The 17,365-nt window shown below is 52.9% G+C and overlaps 2 protein-coding genes across 3 annotated transcripts in view; one reads left to right on the top strand and one right to left on the bottom strand.

The window, feature by feature from the left end:
• LOC140680909 (uncharacterized) overlaps positions 1-17,365 on the bottom strand; it is a 692,735-nt gene that overhangs the window by 427,146 nt on the left and 248,224 nt on the right. The window lies entirely within an intron of this gene.
• On the top strand, positions 1,287-2,287 carry LOC116807375 (olfactory receptor 14J1-like). The gene has a single exon (XM_072920091.1). The coding sequence runs from the start codon at positions 1,358-1,360 to the stop codon at positions 2,285-2,287; it is 930 nt and encodes a 309-aa protein (XP_072776192.1). The 5' UTR covers positions 1,287-1,357.

The following is a 17,365-nucleotide window of genomic DNA, read 5'->3' as shown; positions in this document are numbered from 1 at the left end:
CTCTAGTATGTTTCCTACCTATCTCTTAGATTTCAGAACAATAAGCTGACTGTCTAAATACATTCCTGAATTACTGCATAGTCTTATTATCGGGAAGAGGACCTACAAGAAGAACACTATGTGAGCAGTCATAACTAAAGTGGGGCAAAGAAGCCCTTGGACCTACTCCAATGGGTTGAGCCAGGGGTGTGTAACTGGGGCAACTGAATCTCCTACAGGATGTTCCTGTTAAATATCCTAATTAATCAACCTTAACAAATTGTTGAAATCAGGTGCTGGGTGTGGCCCATTCCCACTGGTATACCTGGAAGCTTCCAATAAAGGTCGGGATTTTAGTTTACTTTTCTAACACTGTTGCAAGGGTATTTTTTCTTTTGATTATAGAGAACAGGGGGATGAGAGAAGCAGAACAGGAATTGTAATCCCAGAATGACAGAACATTCTGAATTGAAAGGGACACACAGGATCATCAAAGGAAAGTTTGACCATTTACAGAGACTCCAGAACTGTGACTTTGGGTGGTCAGTCTCTCTGCTGGGAGCCTCCCAAAGGGCCTTCAGCCACTCCTCAGCCCTGGACAGCAGCAGCATCACCTCTGCAGGGCCCAGCAGGGCTCTCCTGAGCTGCCCTTGCCCAGCTGCACACAGAGCCTGCCCCAGCCAGGGCCCTGCACACAGGCAGGTTTCTGTAGGGCCGGGCCGAGGGCACACAGGGTGGGATGGGCTCTGTGAGCGCTGGCAGGGACAATGCACCTCTCAGGAGGGAATGTCCAGGCCCAGGGAGATGCTCAGGGAAGCAGAGGGGGCTGAACAGAGCAGTGCTGGGGGAACAAATCCATCCAGCCCCTCACCTGCCCTCAGCCACAGGGAATCCTTTGCCTCGCACATCTCTCAGTGGCAAACTCTGAGTGCAGCAGGAATGCTGGGGATTTCTGACCTCAGAGAGCCAGGAATGGTGTGTGGGTAGGAAAGCAATTCCTAAAATCAACTCCTGCCATCTATTTCCCTTAGAAGTGTGAGTGCAGATGCTACCAACCCTTTCTGCAGTAGGAGTGATTCCCCTGACAAATCCTGAATATCCAGCCTTGTCCCACATGGCCACAAACCCAGGGCAGCAGGGCAGGGATGGCTCCTCGAGAGCCCCCACGCACAGGTCTGGCTGCTCCTGGCACACTCAGCCAGCACAACTGGAGCACAGGCAGGGACCTGGGTGAAGGTTTTCCCAGAGCATGAACAAGGGTGGGTGAGTCCCAGCAGGACAGGTTGCAGAGAATGGCCCAGCTTTGGCTCCAAACAGCCTCTCCTGACTTGTCCCTGTCCTTTCTCCATGAACAGGTGCCCATGTGCAGCCACAGCAAATGTCCAACAGCAGCTCCATCAGCCACTTCCTCCTGCTGGCACTGGCAGACACGCGGCAGCTGCAGCTCCTGCACTTCTGCCTCTTCCTGGGCATCTCCCTGGCTGCCCTCCTGGGCAACGGCCTCATCATCAGCGCCGTAGCCTGCGGCCACCACCTGCACACGCCCATGTTCTTCTTCCTGCTCAACCTGGCCCTCAGCGACCTGGGCTCCATCTGCACCACTGTCCCCAAAGCCATGCACAATTCCCTCTGGGACACCGGGAACATCTCCTACAAGGGATGTGCTGCTCAGCTCTTTTTCTTTATGTTCTTCATCTCAGCAGAGTTTTGCCTCCTGACTGTCATGTGCTACGACCGCTACGTGTCCATCTGCAAACCCCTGCACTACGGGACCCTCCTCGGCAGCAGAGCTTGTGCCCACATGGCAGCAGCTGCCTGGGCCAGTGCCTTTCTCAATGCTCTGCTGCACACAGCCAATACATTTTCCCTGCCCCTGTGCCATGGCAATGCCCTGGGACAATTCTGTGAAATCCCCCAGATCCTCAAAATCTCCTGCTCCAATTCCTATCTCAGGGAACTGGGGCTCATTGCTGTTAGTGCCTGTTTGGTATTTGGCTGTTTTGTGTTCATTGTTTTCTCGTATGTGCAGATCTTCAGGGCTGTGCTGAGGATCCCCTCTGAGCAGGGACAGCACAAAGCCTTTTCCACCTGCCTCCCTCACCTGGCCGTGCTCTCCTTGTACCTCAGCACTATTATGTTTGCTTACCTGAAGCCTCCCTCGATGTCCTCCCCATCCCTGGATCTGGCCCTGTCAGTTCTGTACTCAGTGGTGCCTCCAGCCCTGAACCCCCTCATCTACAGCCTGAGGAACCAGGAGCTCAAGGCTGCAGTGTGGAGACTGATGACTGGATGCTTTCAGGAACATTAAACTGCTGGCCAATTTCTGCAGATCACTTGTAATAAAAAACATCTTTGATACTTCTTGTTGGTTTGGTTGTGGAGTTTTTTCCCTTGTTTAAGGTTTTTCAGATTTTCCACAGAAAAGTATAATCTTTTGTGCCATTTCTCATTTTGTTTCACTCCACCTTCCCTGTGGCCACAGACTGTGTAAATGAGGGGCTGCACTCTTGTTGGCTTTAAAGGAACTAAAGGATGTCCCAGCAGAGTTTTCTGCAGAGATGCCCTTTTGTTGCCTTCTCTGGAGCTGCAGCAGCAATGTCTGTGTGCAGAGCTGGTGCAGATCAGTGCTGGCACAGCAGCTGTGCCCAGGAGCAGCAGCACTTGGTGCTGCCAGTGCTGCTCCCGTGGCCCTGCCCCGCTGCCCTGGTGGCCCTGGTGTTGCTGCAGGGCCTGAGTGCTCTCGGGGACGGGCACAGTCCTGGGGGTGGCAGTGCTGGGGCTGCAGCAGGGACAGGCCATGGGCACTGCTGGGGCAGCGCTGACGCCTCAGGCCAGGGCCTGGGGGCTCCAGGCTCCTTGCCCAGGCTCTCTCAAGAACACGGCCAGGCCAATGCTCAGCACAGAAAACCCCCGTGAGCAGCCCCAGGCTAAAGCCAGGGAATCCCAGGAAAACGGGAAACTGGACAAGACAACCGCACATCCAATCAATATGATTAATGCAACGTTCTCCGTTTATTCAAAATCAGGCAGTAGTTTATATAAGCTTCTACATAGTTTACAGAAACAAAGACACTCTAATTGGTAGGCTAACATTGTTTACCTTTTCCTTAAAACGGCCTTCACTGTACACCATAAAACCTATACTAGTTCACACCCAGACAACCCAGTGGTCCCCACAACACCTTAAGACTATTTTCTATCTGCGCCACAAACTCTGAATTTCTAACTGTGTCAGAGGCTTTGAAGGCCACACCAGGCCTCAATCTGAGGCCTAGCCTGGAGTAGCTCAACTTTCACAGTTCATGCCCTCTTTCTCTCAAAAATGCTGCAACAATTCCCTCTTTTTCTTTTGAGCTACTCAGGCTGGAGTGAAGGCTCAATTCACTAATTTTTGCACACACTGTAAAAAACACGGTATAACAATTTAAATAACTATAAAGATAAAAAAAAAGCGCAATACCCTTTGACCCAGCTAACATGAAAGAAACAATCTTAATTTTAAACATAAACTATAACTTCTAATAAACTAACTTCTGATAAATCTAACTTCACACTTATAATATTTCAACTTATTTTTCTGTACTCTACAAAATTAATTTTCATCAGAACTGGATTCATCAGGGATGTTCCAGGCAAACTGTTGTTGTTCACGTTGTTATCACTGCGGGTTGATATCTTTTTCATCTATTTTTAAAATTCTGTTTCTGCCTTTTCGTATCAATGCAGCAAGAGCATCTGTCCTGCCCAGACGTCTTGGTTGGATGGGTAAAAACACTCACTCAAGTAGAATTTCTGTTGATCCACGTTGGGACCTCCCTCTTTTTCTTTTGCCATTGAAAGACAATGGCAAGATGAACAGAAAAATCACAGGCATTACTAAAACTTATTAAAACTCAGCAAAAAAAAATTCTATAACATCATTAAAAACACACTTATAAAAAAAAACTCAAAGCCCACGATCTTCTGTGGGTGAAACACAAATCTTTGCACAATCCACTTTTGCTGTGCATCCTCTGATCCACTTGTGGAGAGATCAGTGCCCTCTTGCAATTGATAAGTTCCACATTCTTCACTGAAATCCATTTAGATTCTGCACCTGTTAAAACACAAACAAACCCAACACCCCCACAGGGACTGGAGGGTCCTCTCTCAATTCTGTTCCCTAAAACTTGCATGAAGAAATGGAAATATCAACATCTTTGTTATAAACATGAAAAACATTAAGAACAAAACAATGCACATAGTAAAGAAACTAACAACAAATAAAAATCAATCAAATAATACACAATCAATATTACATATAAAATCACAGTTACCAAGTGCTACACTATCAAATTGTCATCCCAGAGTCTGCAGCAGCTGAAAAACCTTAAAACAACAGAGATTTGGATAAAACATGTCCGGATCATGTCTCTCCAAAACCTCCTTTGAGGCTCAGCTGTCCTGTATGGTCAAATTGTCAAGCCAAAAGGACTTGAATACTTTTTTGATGCAGAAAACATCTGGATCAATCACACCATCCACGTAGAGTCAGAGCCTGGCCAGAGCTCGAACTCTAATTGGAGGATATGTTTAAAACAAAAGTCTTAAAAATAACAGTTATAAGTGAAAAACCTTATTATTAAAAATTTATCAAAACATCAAATAATTGAACCTGTCTAAAATTTCTTTTTAAAACAAAAATTCTCTAAATACAACAAACCTTTTCTTCAAAAATCTGAAAATTTGAAGTCTGAAATCTTGAACCAGAACTTGGACTATAAATTTTTAAAAGATGAACTGCAGTTGCATAGAAAATTGAATAAAGAAAACACATGAGTAGTTAAAAAATCAAACACACAGGATTCTGAAAAATACATCTTACAATCAATCACCTAAAAAAACCCCATAAAACATATGAAAACTGACTGTAAATATTAAAACAACACCTCAATACCTTAACATCTTAATAATAATTCTTATCACAAAAATCAAACAACTTACATTATATGATCAACCTATTAACAAGAAATGTTTAAAATAGTTTAAAACAATCTTGTCAAAGCATTCATATAACATTAGTAACAATCATTACTTATCATTACCTATAAAAACTTGACAATTATTATTTATCTTATTATCTATAAAAACTCAAAAACAGAAATTGTGAACTCAATGCCAACATTCCATCTGACTGACTTTTCTCAAATCTTTGTTTTCAAAGACATTTTTAGCAATTAAATCATTATTAACATTTCTATCCTTTTTTTTTTTTTACAGTAATTTTCATCCACATTGTATTTGAAATAACTTTGATTTGCATAATGTCCATCCTTCTTGGTATCTTGGAAAACACTCAGTATTGCTATACTTTTTCATTACGTCTTCTGTCTCCTTGTGTTGTTGCTTGATAAAGCAGCTGCAATGATGTGTCCTTGTTGTTGAATTGCGTCCTGGATGGTTGCGGTGAATGCCGCAGCTTGGTTGCTCTGTTCTGCGCGTGTGGCTCTGACCAGCATCTCATTGACTGGACAGCCCTGAGGAAGGGTGGCTAAGATGGTTCTGGTGGGTGGGTTAGCATTCTTAAAAGCAAGGGATCGGAATAAATGTTCCTGAACGTCTGGTGGCACGTCAGGTGCATCCTTTAAAGCAGCTGACAGCCTATCAATAAATTGTCCAAATGGTTCAGTGGCTCCTTGCTTTATGGTGGCATAGGATGCTGACTTTTTCTTGTCTGGTACCAAAAGCAAAGCTTGATGGGCCAATTGCTGTGACAATTTATGTATTTCAACAGGAAAGGTAAGTTGTACCTGATTGGTTGCATATGGTCCTCGCCCAGTCAGCATATCTGGCTGGACTCCAAAAAAGGGGTCTCCCACATTTGTGTGTTTGTTGGCCTCTTCAATTGCCAACCGCCTCCATTCCCTTTCAAACATGAGGAATTGAGAAGGGGTCAGGAGCAGGGATGCAATGTTAGATGAATCACCAGGACAAAGCACATCTGCTGTGAATATATACTGAATGATGTTCCTGGCTGCTTCTGATCTGATCCCATAAGCGGTGACTGTCTGCTTAGCTGATTGTAGGATTTTCCAGTCATGGGGCTCCCAGATGGCATTCCCATTAGACACTATAACAGGACAAGCCAGGGAGCTGGCAGCTTTCCAGTCACCGTCTAAAAGAGCATCTTTCACAACTGACGCCCATCGGGACTGCAAAGGATTTTTTAAAACTGCTGGCGATGCCAATTGCTGGCCAGTGGAAGGTTCCACTGGTGGAGCCTGACGATTTGAGAGGGTGGCAAGGCGGGCTATTTCTTTCTGTAACATATTTGGTCTTTGTATCTTGTTCTGTGATCGCGTGTCCCTGCTGCAATTGACAACAGAGAGGTCTGGTTCTGAGTCATCAGAATCTGAGCTCGGTGGGAGGGGGCAGCGCAGCGCTACCGTGGTGGGATGGGAACTGGCGTTTTCGGGGCTCTGCTCTGGTGTTGTCTGGGTGGCTACTTCTGCCATTCCGCTAGCATTGGGGTGCCCAGCCCCTCTAAGCTGCGCCAGGCTGCTGGCCGCGGCCGCTGCCGCCGGCGGGTATCGGCGAGCCGCTCCTCTGCGTTTGCACGCACTGGTGGCAGCCGCTGCCGCTGCCGCTGCGGGGGGGCGAGGGGCCGGCGCCGCCTCGCTCCCGTCTCCGCCCTGGTCTCCGCCTTGATCTCCGCCCCTGAGTTCTTCCTCCTGACTCAGCCCTGTTTCGTCACCAACTCCGCCTGCCTCCTCAGGTGTCTCCCCGCCTCCCGAGGGACCCGGGAGGGTCACTTCCTGGTCTGCCGCATTTCGCGGAACGGCCGAACTGTTAACATCCGCCGCTCGCGAGCACACTTCCGCTCTGGGCGCGGCCGCATCCCCGCTCCGTCTCGCGCCGGCCGGCCCCGCGCCGCCCGGCTCCGTGCCTCCCTCCAAACGAGCGACAACATCCCTGACAGAGGGGCTGACTGGAGCTTTCTGCCCCCGCACTGGCCGCATATTACAAACATTAAAAAATTTTTCAACCCGAGATGACTTTTGAGCTTCTGTCTGTTCTGATGTGGACTGCTCGAATGCCTGAATTGCAGCTTCCGCTGCTTTTTTCTCCGCGGCCATGCTCTGTTAGGTATGTAAAACTTTCTTCCAAACACCTCCAAGCTCTAATAGTGTTTTCTTGTCCTTTTTGCCCTCTATCACTGCATCCCAAAGCAGCTGTCCCAACTCTTGCCATTCGGTTTCACTAAAAATCAGCGAAGGTTTTTGCAGCTTGCCTTTGCTTCTTGCCCACAGGACCAACTGCTCTAAATCGGCTTCTTTAATTTTTTCAGCTCTCTTTGAGAGAATATGAAAGAGCAGCCGCACTGAAGCCTGTAAATCTCCATCCATGGTGAACTTTCACCCTCTCTCTCTCTCTCCGCGGCTTACCTCACCCTCCGCGGGCTGCTCCGCTCTCGCTTTTCTTCGGCAAGGCAGCAACTCCGCTCCAGCTTCCCGGCCTCGGCCACGTCCACCCCCGCCGTTCGGGTCTCTTGTGAACGCCGAGGTCTTCCCACTGCTCCACGGACTCTCACAAACAAACAACAATGCGAAGAGTCTTTTTCCTCCCGTTGGGAACGGCCCAATTCGGAGTTTGGAGACTTCTGCTCCGTTCCACTTGATCCCCGTTCACAAAAAGTGAATTTGGGATCCTGGTCCCGTCACCATGAGGCGATTTGGACCTGAATTTCTGTCGCGCGACTCAAACCCAACTGCCCGTTACTCTAAAAGTAATTTGGCAGCCTTTTCGGAGCCTCCTGAGTCCCTGTTCGGGCGCCACTTAAAGCCAGGGAATCTCAGAAAAACGAAAAGCTGGACAAGACAAACGCACATCCAATCAATATGATTAATGCAACGTTCTCCGTTTATTCAAAATCAGGCGGTAGTTTATATAAGCTTCTACATAGTTTACAGAAACAAGGACATTCTAATTGGTAGGCTAACATTGTTTACCTTTTCCTTAAAACGGTCTACACTTTACACCATAAAACCTATACTAACTCACACCCAGTGGTCCCCACAACACCTTAAGACTATTTTCTATCTGCGCCACAAGCTCTGAATTTCTAACTGCGTCAGAGGCTTTGAAGGCCCCACCAGGCCTCAATCTGAGGCCTAGACTGGAGTAGCTCAACTTTCACAATTCATGCCCTCTTTCTCTCAAAAATGCTGCAACAGTCTCTCCTGGCAGATTTCATCTGGAAACAATCCTTTTACATAAGGAAATTTGGAGAAGAAATCCCAGTTTTGGCCCTGGTTCCCTGGAGGAGAAGAACAGTTCTCTCCCATAGGAAGGAAAGCTCAGAGCCCCAGGGCTTCAGGGGCAGATGAGAAGCAGCCCTCAACATGCCAGGGTCAGCCAGACCTGTCAGGTGGTCCCTGGGAGGCCCAGCCAGCCAGACCTGTTCCATGTTCCCTTGGTTCCATGGACCCCACAGTGTCACAATGGTCTCCTTGGTTCCATCAGGCCCTGGAGTGTCACAATGTTCCCCTTGCTTCTGCAGTGTCACAATGGCCCCGTGCTTCCATGAGCCCTTGCAGTGTCACAATGGCTTTGTGGTTCCACAAAGCCCTGATGTGTCACAATGGCCCCTGGGCTCTGTGTGCCCTCGCTGTGTCACAGCGGCTCCTCTGTGACACTGCGGGCTGCACAAGGTCACCATAGACCCTTGGTTCCTTGGGGTCACCGAGTTCACAATGGTCTCCTTGATTCCATGAGGCAGCAGAGTGTCACAATGGCCCCTTGGTTCCCTGTGGTTCTGTAGTGCCACCATGGTGTCCTTGGACCCACATTGTCACAACTGACCCATGGTTCCATGAGGTTCTGTAGTGTCACTGTAGCAGTCACTGTAGCAGTCAGAGGCCCTGCAAGGCCTCCCTGGCGGTCACTCACCTAAGATAAGAAATGCCTAAGTCATGGTGACTGGACCAAAGAAGCCCCTCTTCTGCATTCAGACCCTTCTTACCTCTCTGTAAGGGTATTGGTGTATTCTCCTCAAACCTGGCAACTGGACAATTTCCAACACCCCAGTACCCCATATAAACACCCATTTCTGCCCAGTTTGCAGAAGAGCTGTTGCTGCATCACTTCAGAGGAGCTGGCAATAAAGGACATCGCTGTGGAACCGCATACAGCCTTTTCTTCTCTCTGTCCCTGTGTGTCTGCCAGAGGCACTTGCGAGCACAGAGCGAAATCACGGAGAACTGAACTCACAGAGCTGAAATCACTCCAGAGGTGCTCGCTAAGTTGCCTGTGGCTGGGAGCTGAGCCGAGGGACCCAGACAGGCTGAGCCTGACAGCGCAGCGCTATCCGGACACCCACGGCAGCTGGGCTTGGACGGACCCCTGGGACCCCAGGTTGCATTACGTGGCCACCCGAAGGGAGCACTGGCATCGTGGCACCGCTGAGAGCAGCATTCCTCATGAATTGTTACTGCCTCGGTCAGCTATGACCGCTTGAAGGTAACTTCTCTGTTATAGGAGAAGTTTCCTGAAGAGGTGTCCAACGAATTTGCATATCACTATCTGGGACGAGGTCCTCAGGAGTTGGACGGCAGAGCACCCACCCAGCAGTCCGTGACCCACATTCGGCTGAAGAAGTGCAAGTTTAAAACAGCCTTTTTATGCACTTTTATCTTGGGTCCTTTTTTGTTTTTTGTTTTTACTGCTGGGGGTATGGAAGAGAACAAAACTGGAATGGGATCAAAATCTAGTAAATTAAAACGATCCCAGAACGAAAGAGACTTATCTTTACAAATTCTAGAAATCCTATCTGCTAACAGCTTTTCTTTCTCTAAAGGCAATCTTTCAAAAACTGACTTAAATTATAGAATAGATTATCTCCCAGTTTCCAGATACTAACACACACACTATTGGTTTAGAGTCATTTTGGGACACAGTAGGGACAACAATATACGCTTTTCAAACTAATGAAAACTTTTTTGTAACTAAGTTTCTACCTCTAGTTCACTCAATTACCAAAGCAGTCGAAAAGACAAATTCTCTGCAGCTTCCTTCTGCGGAGGAAATTCCACCCTTATCTTTCTCAACAGACACTATCCCTTCAAATGCTAATTTGCCACATAACATTCCTCTCTCAGTCCCTGGGACGGGGAACACAGACATTGTACCACCCCACCCACCCGCGGGGTCCGTGGAGCCCACCCATCCCTCGCTCCCCCTCGGACGCGGCAAGCCCGGATTCCGCACTTGTGAGCACAGAGCGAAATCACTGAGAACTGAACTCACAGAGCTGAAATCACCCCAGAAGTGCTCGGTAAGTTGCCTGTGGCTGGGAGCTGAGCCGAGGGACCCAGACAGGCTGAGCCTGACAGCGCAGCGCTATCCGGACACCCACGGCAGCGGCAGCCCGGGGGTCAGATGGACCCCTGGGACCCCAGGCTGCATTAACCAGGAGTGACTGGGATCACAGAGGAACCATAAAGGAAGTTACTGCAATAATACTGGGACTATCTGGGAGTGACTGGAATCATACTGGGAGTGACTGGAATCATACTGGGTGACTTGGAGTGACTGGGACCTTACTGGGGGCAAATGGTTCCATAATGAGAGTGACTGGGTTCATACTGGGATCATACTGGGAAGGACTGGAACCATACTGGGACTGCCTGGAACTATTATAGGGGTGAATGGGAACACCTGGGAACATGCTGGGATCATGCTGGGATCACACTGGGAGTGACCGGGATGATACTGGGATCACACTGAGTGTAACTGGAAGTGACTGGGACCATACTGGGGTGACTGGGAGCCACAGGGCCCATGCTGGGAGTGGCCTGGGGGGAACTGGGGGAACTGACCCAGCTGGGGCTCAGGGTTGTTCTCCCCCAGAACTGCCCCAGGTCCTGCTGCCACACCTGGCATCACAGAGCTGAGGGACAGGGGACAGCTGAGGGACAGAAGACAGGGACAGGGGACAGGGGACAGTTAACATGGACAGGGCACAGGCACAGGGACGGGGCACAGCCAAGGGACAGGGGACAGGGACAGGGCACAGCTGAGGGACAGGGACAGGGCACAGCCAGGGAACACGGCCTGGCCAAGGGACACTGAGCCCCAGCACTTTGGGCTGTTGCCCTTGGGCTCCCAGCACAGGCCCAGGGGCAGAATCCCCTCCAGAAACTGCTGTTTGCTTTCAGCTCTGCTCTGGAACATTCCCCAGGAGCCCCTGCAGTGGCTGCAGCCCAGCCGGGTGCCCGGGGCCACCAAAGCCGCTCCGGCAGTGCCCTCCTGCCCCGGGCAGGGCACGGAACACCCAAGGAAAGGCTCGTGCTAGGCTCAGGGCAGGGACAGGGCACTCCCCTGGTGCTGCCACGGGCACAGCAGAGCCGGCCTGGGCAAAGGATTGGGATCAATGTCCCATGGAATCCCAGCAGGGATTACTTCTCATTGCACTGTTCTCATTGCAATGGTCATCAATTCCAATCATTTCCCCATGGAATTCCCATGGCAGTGGGTTAGGGAGGAGATCCATCCATTGAATTCTCACCTGACTGGGATGAGAGTGAGATCTGGCCATGGAAATTCCATGGCAATTCCTGCATTCCCAAGTCCCCCATTCCTGAATCCCCCATTCCCATAGGAATTGCCCTTCCCCTCCTACACCCACCTTTGTGCTCCAGAGCCTCCCGACCATATCTGATGTATTTTGGGGGCCTTTCCACACAGGTGTGCCCCAGGTAATGCTTAATCTGCTCCACCATGATCCCTCTGGATTCCCAGCACCTCTGGGATATCCAGAGAACACCGCTGGACACTGCAAAGCTCCTGAATCCCAGCAGGAAAGAGATGAAATCCCAGCCCTCATAGCCGTACTGGTGGGATCCATGGACACTGTTGGACAGGAGGTCACAGCTGGAAACCCCCTGCACTGTGTGGAGACTTGGGAACGAGGAGAGAACAGACCCATGGAGACATGTCCCAGCCCCTGGGAGCCCCTTGGAGCTCCCTGGATTCCCATCCCAGCCCCACAGATCCCCCCCATCCCCAGAGATCCCATCCCAGCCCCTCAGAGTCCTCCATTCCCACAGATCCCAGCCCAGCCCCCGGCTCCCCCCACTGCCCCTGCTCTGGTTGTACCGGCCCCGTCTCCAGGTCACTGTCGGCCACGGGCCGGTTCCTGTCCTTGAGCAGGGTCTGGATATCCCAATATCCCAGCTCTGGCTGTCCCAATATCCCAGCTCTGGCTATCCCAATATCCCAGCTCTGGCTGTCCCAATATCCCAGCTCAGCTCCCGCCCCCATCCCCGGTGTCTGTGCCTCCATCCGGCCCCGCTTGCTGCCGCAGCGCTCACAGAGGGTCCCGTCCACGTCCCCCACAATCAAGGACTGGGGGACCCCCGGGCCGGGCTCTGACAGTGCCCTTCCAGGAACTGCAGGGAGTGGAGAACTGGGGGGACATGGAGATTTGGGGGAGCTGAGGGGGCTGAAAGTGAGAGTTTGGGGTTCCAGGGGGTCCACAGGCCAAGAAAAGGGGGGACATGAAGAGATGGCAGAGCTGGGAAGGAGGTTCAGGGGCTGAGAGCCAAGGAAAGGGGGTGCAGGGACTGGGAGAGCTGGGATGGGGTGTCCAGGGAATCCTGTGCCCAGGAAAGGGGGTGCCACGGCTCCTGAGTGTGAAGAAAGGAGGGGCTGGGGGCTGGGAAAGGCAGGAATGGGGGCCCAGGGGTCCCAGGTCAGGGAAAAGGGTGGGGCTGGGGGCTGGGAGAGGTGTGGGATGGGAACATGTTGAGTTGCTGCCGGATAAGGGGGTGCTGCGGGGTCTCAGTGCCGGGCAAAGGGGTAAAAGGGTGTCTTGGTTCTCAGGAATGGGGGCGCAGGGGGGTCTCAGGGTCAGGGAAATGGGGGGGCAGGGATGGAGAGGTAGAAGGGAGTTCCAGGGTTCCTTGAGCCCAGGAAAGGGGAGTCCAGGGTTTTCCAAAAAGGGGTACCAGGGTGGGGACACCCGGGGTGTTCGGGAAGGGGGAGTTCAGAGGGTCTCTGGCTTTGCACAAAGGTGGGGCTGGGGGCTGGGAAAGGCAGGAATGGGGGTCCAAGGTGTTCCAAGGCGTTCCAGGATCGGGCACACGGGAAATCTAGAGGCTGGGAGCAGGGAAAAGGGGAGCAGAGGGCCCTGATGTCCGGAAATGGGGGATTCAGGGCGGTCCCTGTGCAGGATAAGGGGAGCAGGGGGGGTCCCGGTGCCGGCAATGGCGATTCAGGGTCCCGGTGCCGGGGTCCCACTTCCCCCTCGCCCGCCAGGAGCGCCCCCAGCCCCAGCGCTGGAGCCACCGCGCTGCTCCTCCTCACTCCCAGTATGATCCCAGTAGGATCCCAGTAAGATCAGTCACCCAGGAGCTGATCCCAGTATGATCCCAGTACAGCCCAGTCACTCCTGGCATCCCCCCACCCCTCTCTGCGTTCCGACCTGTCCCGGCTCCATCCCTGCCCCTCCCGCGGCTGCGGGGAGGAGGAGGAGGAGGGAGGAAGAGGCGGAGCGGCAGCGGGAGCAGCAGGAGGAGCGGGGAGGATGAACCGCGGGGCTCCGGCTCTGCCTGAACTCGCAGCACCCCGGGAGCGTCGCCCCCATCCCGCAGGTGCCCGGGGAGGGGGAGCTGGCCCCAAATATCCCGGGGCTCCCTGGGTTTGGGGTTTTTGGGGGGATGTTTGGAGCTGGCAGGGCTCCAAGGCCGAGCCGCAGCTGCCCTCGGGGGGACATCGGGGGTCCCCGGGAGGTGTTTTTGGGGGGTCCCGGTGCGGGTGGCGGCAGAGCCCCGGCGGGGCCGGGGGGATGCGGGTCCCGCCGCGGTGCGGGTTGGGCTTCCCGGCCGGGCCCTCCGAGCTCTGCCGGGGCCGTGTGGGGACCGCGCGGGAGTGGCGGGAGCGGCGGGGGGACCCCGGATTTGGGGAGCCCCGGGAGAGCCGCGGCTTCCCTGGGCGGGAGCGCAGAGAGAGGAGAGCCCCAGGAGCCCCAGCGGGGACCCCGAGAGGGGGGACCCCTGGCAGTGCCGGCACCCGGCAATGGGGGTGCTGGGGCTGGAGGGGCGGCATGGCCGGGAAAGGGGTTCGGGGGTACCGGGGCCGCCAGGGGCTGCTCCCAGCAGGTGCCCAGTTCCTACCCCTGTGTGCTTCCAGTTTCCTGGGCACTCCCAGGATGAGCCCAGTCAGTCCCAGTATCACCCTGGTCACTTCCCCTCACTCCCTGCAGGATCCCTGTTTCTCCCAGTATGAGCCCAGTCACTCTCAGTCATTCCCCATTATGTCGCTATTTGCCCCCAACAAGTCCCAGTTGCTCCCACTTTTCTCCAGTGTGTTCCCACTTCTCCCAGTTGCTCCTAGTATAGTCCCAGTCATTCCCAGTATGATCCCAATATGAGTCCAGTATGATCCCAGTCTGCCCCAGCAGGGCCCCAGTCACTCACACTTGCCTCCAGCATGGTCCCAGTTGCCCCCAGCACATTCCCAGTAGCTTCCAGTGTGGTCCCAGTCACCACCTGCATGTTCTTAGGTACTCCCAGTACATCCCAGTTGCCTGGAACATTCCCAGAGTCTTTGCCAGGCACTCCCAGTTACCTCAGCATGGTTCAGCTGCCCCCAGTTTTATCCCAGTCACTGCCAGTACATCCCAGTTGTCACCTGCATGACTCCTGTCATTCCCAGTTGCTCTCAGGGTGTGTGCATTTGGCTCCCAGCATGGGCCTGGCAGCTCCCAGTAACCCCCAGTCAAGGTCCCTTGGCACCCACTGTAATCCCAGTATGATCCCAGTCACTCCCAGTATGATGCCAGTGCCCCCCAGTGTGATCCCAGCTGCTCCCTGTCAATGCCAACATGACCCCAGTAACCACCAGTATTATCCCTATGACTCCCAGTCTCTCCCAGTATATCCCAGTCACTCCCAGCATACTCCCAGTCCCTCCCACTTCCTCCCAGTTACTTTCAGCATGATTCCAGTTGTTCACAGCCACTCCCAGTCAATCCCAGTATGATTCCAGTCACCCTCCATGGACCTGGCTACTCCCAGTCTCACCCAGCATGGACCCGGCTGCTCCCACTGTGATCCCAGTATGATCCCAGTTGCTACCAGAATAGTTGCAGTTGTTCCCAGTTCCTCCCAGTATGATCCCAGGTGTCCCTAGAATAGTCCCAGTCCCTCTCAGCATGGTCCCACTCACTCTCAGCTGTCCCCAGCATGGTCCCAGCTTTTCCGTGTGGTTCCAGTCCCCCCAGTATGGTCACAGACACTCCCAGTATATTCCAGTTGGCCCAGTAAGGTTCTGGTGACCTCAGAATGATCGCAGTCTTTCCCAGTTACTCCCAGTTGCCTCCAGCATGATCCCAGTTTCTGGCAGTTGCCCAAAGTGTGGTCCCAGTCGCTCCCAGTATGAACCCATTTTCCCCATTTGTGGTCTCAGTCCCCTCAGCACGGTTCCAGTACCTTCCAGTTGGTCCCAGTTGCTTCCAATGTGTCCAGATTTTCCTCCCAACATGGGCCCAGTAGCTCCCAGTGACCCCCAGCCAGGATCCATTCACACCTGCTGGAATCCCAGTGGCTCCCAGGATGATCCCAGCTGCACCCAGCCCCCCCCAGTATGGTTCCAGTCACTCCCAGTATGATTCCAGCCCTGCCCAGAATGACTCCCTGTCGCTCCCAGGGTGGGCCCAGTTGCTCCCAGTCACCTCCAGCATGGTTCCAGTCACAGCCAGCACACTTCCAGTCATTCCCAGTATGATGCCAGCCAGTTCCAGTAGGATCCCAGTATGAATCCAGCATGGGCACAGCTGCTCCCATTATCATCCACTGTGGTTCCAGTTGTTCCCATTTACCCCCACTGTGGTTTCAGTCTCTCCCAGTGTATCCCAGTTGCTCCCACCATGTTCCCAGTCACTCCAGTTGTCCTCAATTGCTTCCAGCCTGATCCCAGTTGCTCCAAGTAAGATCCAGTAGGATCCCAGTTGCCCCCAGCATGCTTTCAGTTGCTTCCTGTTCTCCCCAGTGTGATCCCAGTTGCCCCCAGTTGTCCCTTGTATCAACCCCATCACTCCCCATATGATCCCAGTCGCTCCCAGCATGGTCCCAGTCATGCCCAGTTGTCCCCGGTGTAGACCCACTCACTTCCACTCGCTCTCAGTTCTCCCCAGCATGGTCCCCGTTGTTCCCAGTGTGTTCCCAGTCACCCCAGTAAGGTTACAGACATCCCCAGTAAATCCCAGTTGCCTTCAGCATCTCTGTGGTCATTCCCAGACACTCCCAGTGATCCCAGGAAGGTGCTTGTTATCCCAGTATGATCTCAGTCATGCCCAGTATGTCCCAGTTGTCTCCAGCCTGCATCCAGTCATTCCCAATTCCTCCAGTTTGCTTGCAGCATGATCCCAGTTTTTCTCAGTTGCTCCCAGTAGCCCAAAGTGGGATCCCAGTTGCTTCCTTTCATTACCAGTATGAGCCCAGTAACCTCCAGTATGATCCTTGTCACATGCCAGCACTCCCAGTATGGTCCCAGTATAATCCCAGTAACTTCCAATCACTCGCAGTATGGTCCCAGTTGCCTCCAGCTACATCAGCCCAGTCAATCCCAGTATGATGCCATTTGCTCCCAGAGTGCTCCAAGTTGCTCCCAGTCACCCCCAGTACAGGGATGCTGTGCATGGTGTGTTCCCAGTCACTCTCAGACACTCCCAGTATTAGTCCAGTCCCTCCCAGTATGATCCAGAGATGACGCCAGTGTGCTCCCAGTCAGTGCCAATATGAACCAGTTGTGCTCCACATGATTCCAGTTGCCCCTTTCACCCTCACTGTCCCTCCCAGTCTCTCACAGTGTCCCCCGGTTCCTTCCAGCATATTCCCACTCACTCCCAGTTCCTTCCAGCGCGATCCCATTTGCTCACAACCGCTCCCAGTCAGCCTCAGTGTCGTGGCACTCACTGCCAGTATGATCCCAGTCACCTCCAGCATGATCCCAGTATAAGCCCAGTCGTTTCCAGTCATCCCCAGCAGGCACCCAGTGACTCCCAGTTCCTCCCAGTTGCTCCTAGCATGATCCCAGTTGCTCACAGCTGCTCCCAGTCACCCTCATCATGCTCCCAGTCACTCCCAGTATATCCCATTTGCCCCCAGCATGGTCTCAGTTGGCCCCCGTAGGCTCCTACTCTGTGTCAGTATGATCCCAGTACGATCCCAGTCTCCCTCGGGGTGACTGCAGTCTGCCCTGGCATGGGCCCAGCTGCTCCCAGTATGATTCCAGTACAATCCCAGTACAAACCAGTCCTTCCCAGTGCTGCCACTCCTGGCATCCCCGAGCCCTCTGTGCGTTCCCCCCTCCTGATCTCCTGAGAGGAGCCCCAAGGGCCGGCAGT

This window comes from Taeniopygia guttata, chromosome 30 (genome assembly GCF_048771995.1).
Source record: "Taeniopygia guttata chromosome 30, bTaeGut7.mat, whole genome shotgun sequence".
Classification (NCBI taxonomy): Eukaryota; Metazoa; Chordata; class Aves; order Passeriformes; family Estrildidae; genus Taeniopygia; species Taeniopygia guttata.
This window is presented reverse-complemented; position numbering and strand designations above follow the sequence as displayed.

Coding starts and splice junctions, on each gene's coding strand:
- LOC116807375 (XM_072920091.1), top strand. CDS start 1,358: ATGTCCAACAGCAGCTCCATCAGCCACTTCCTCCTGCTGGCACTGGCA.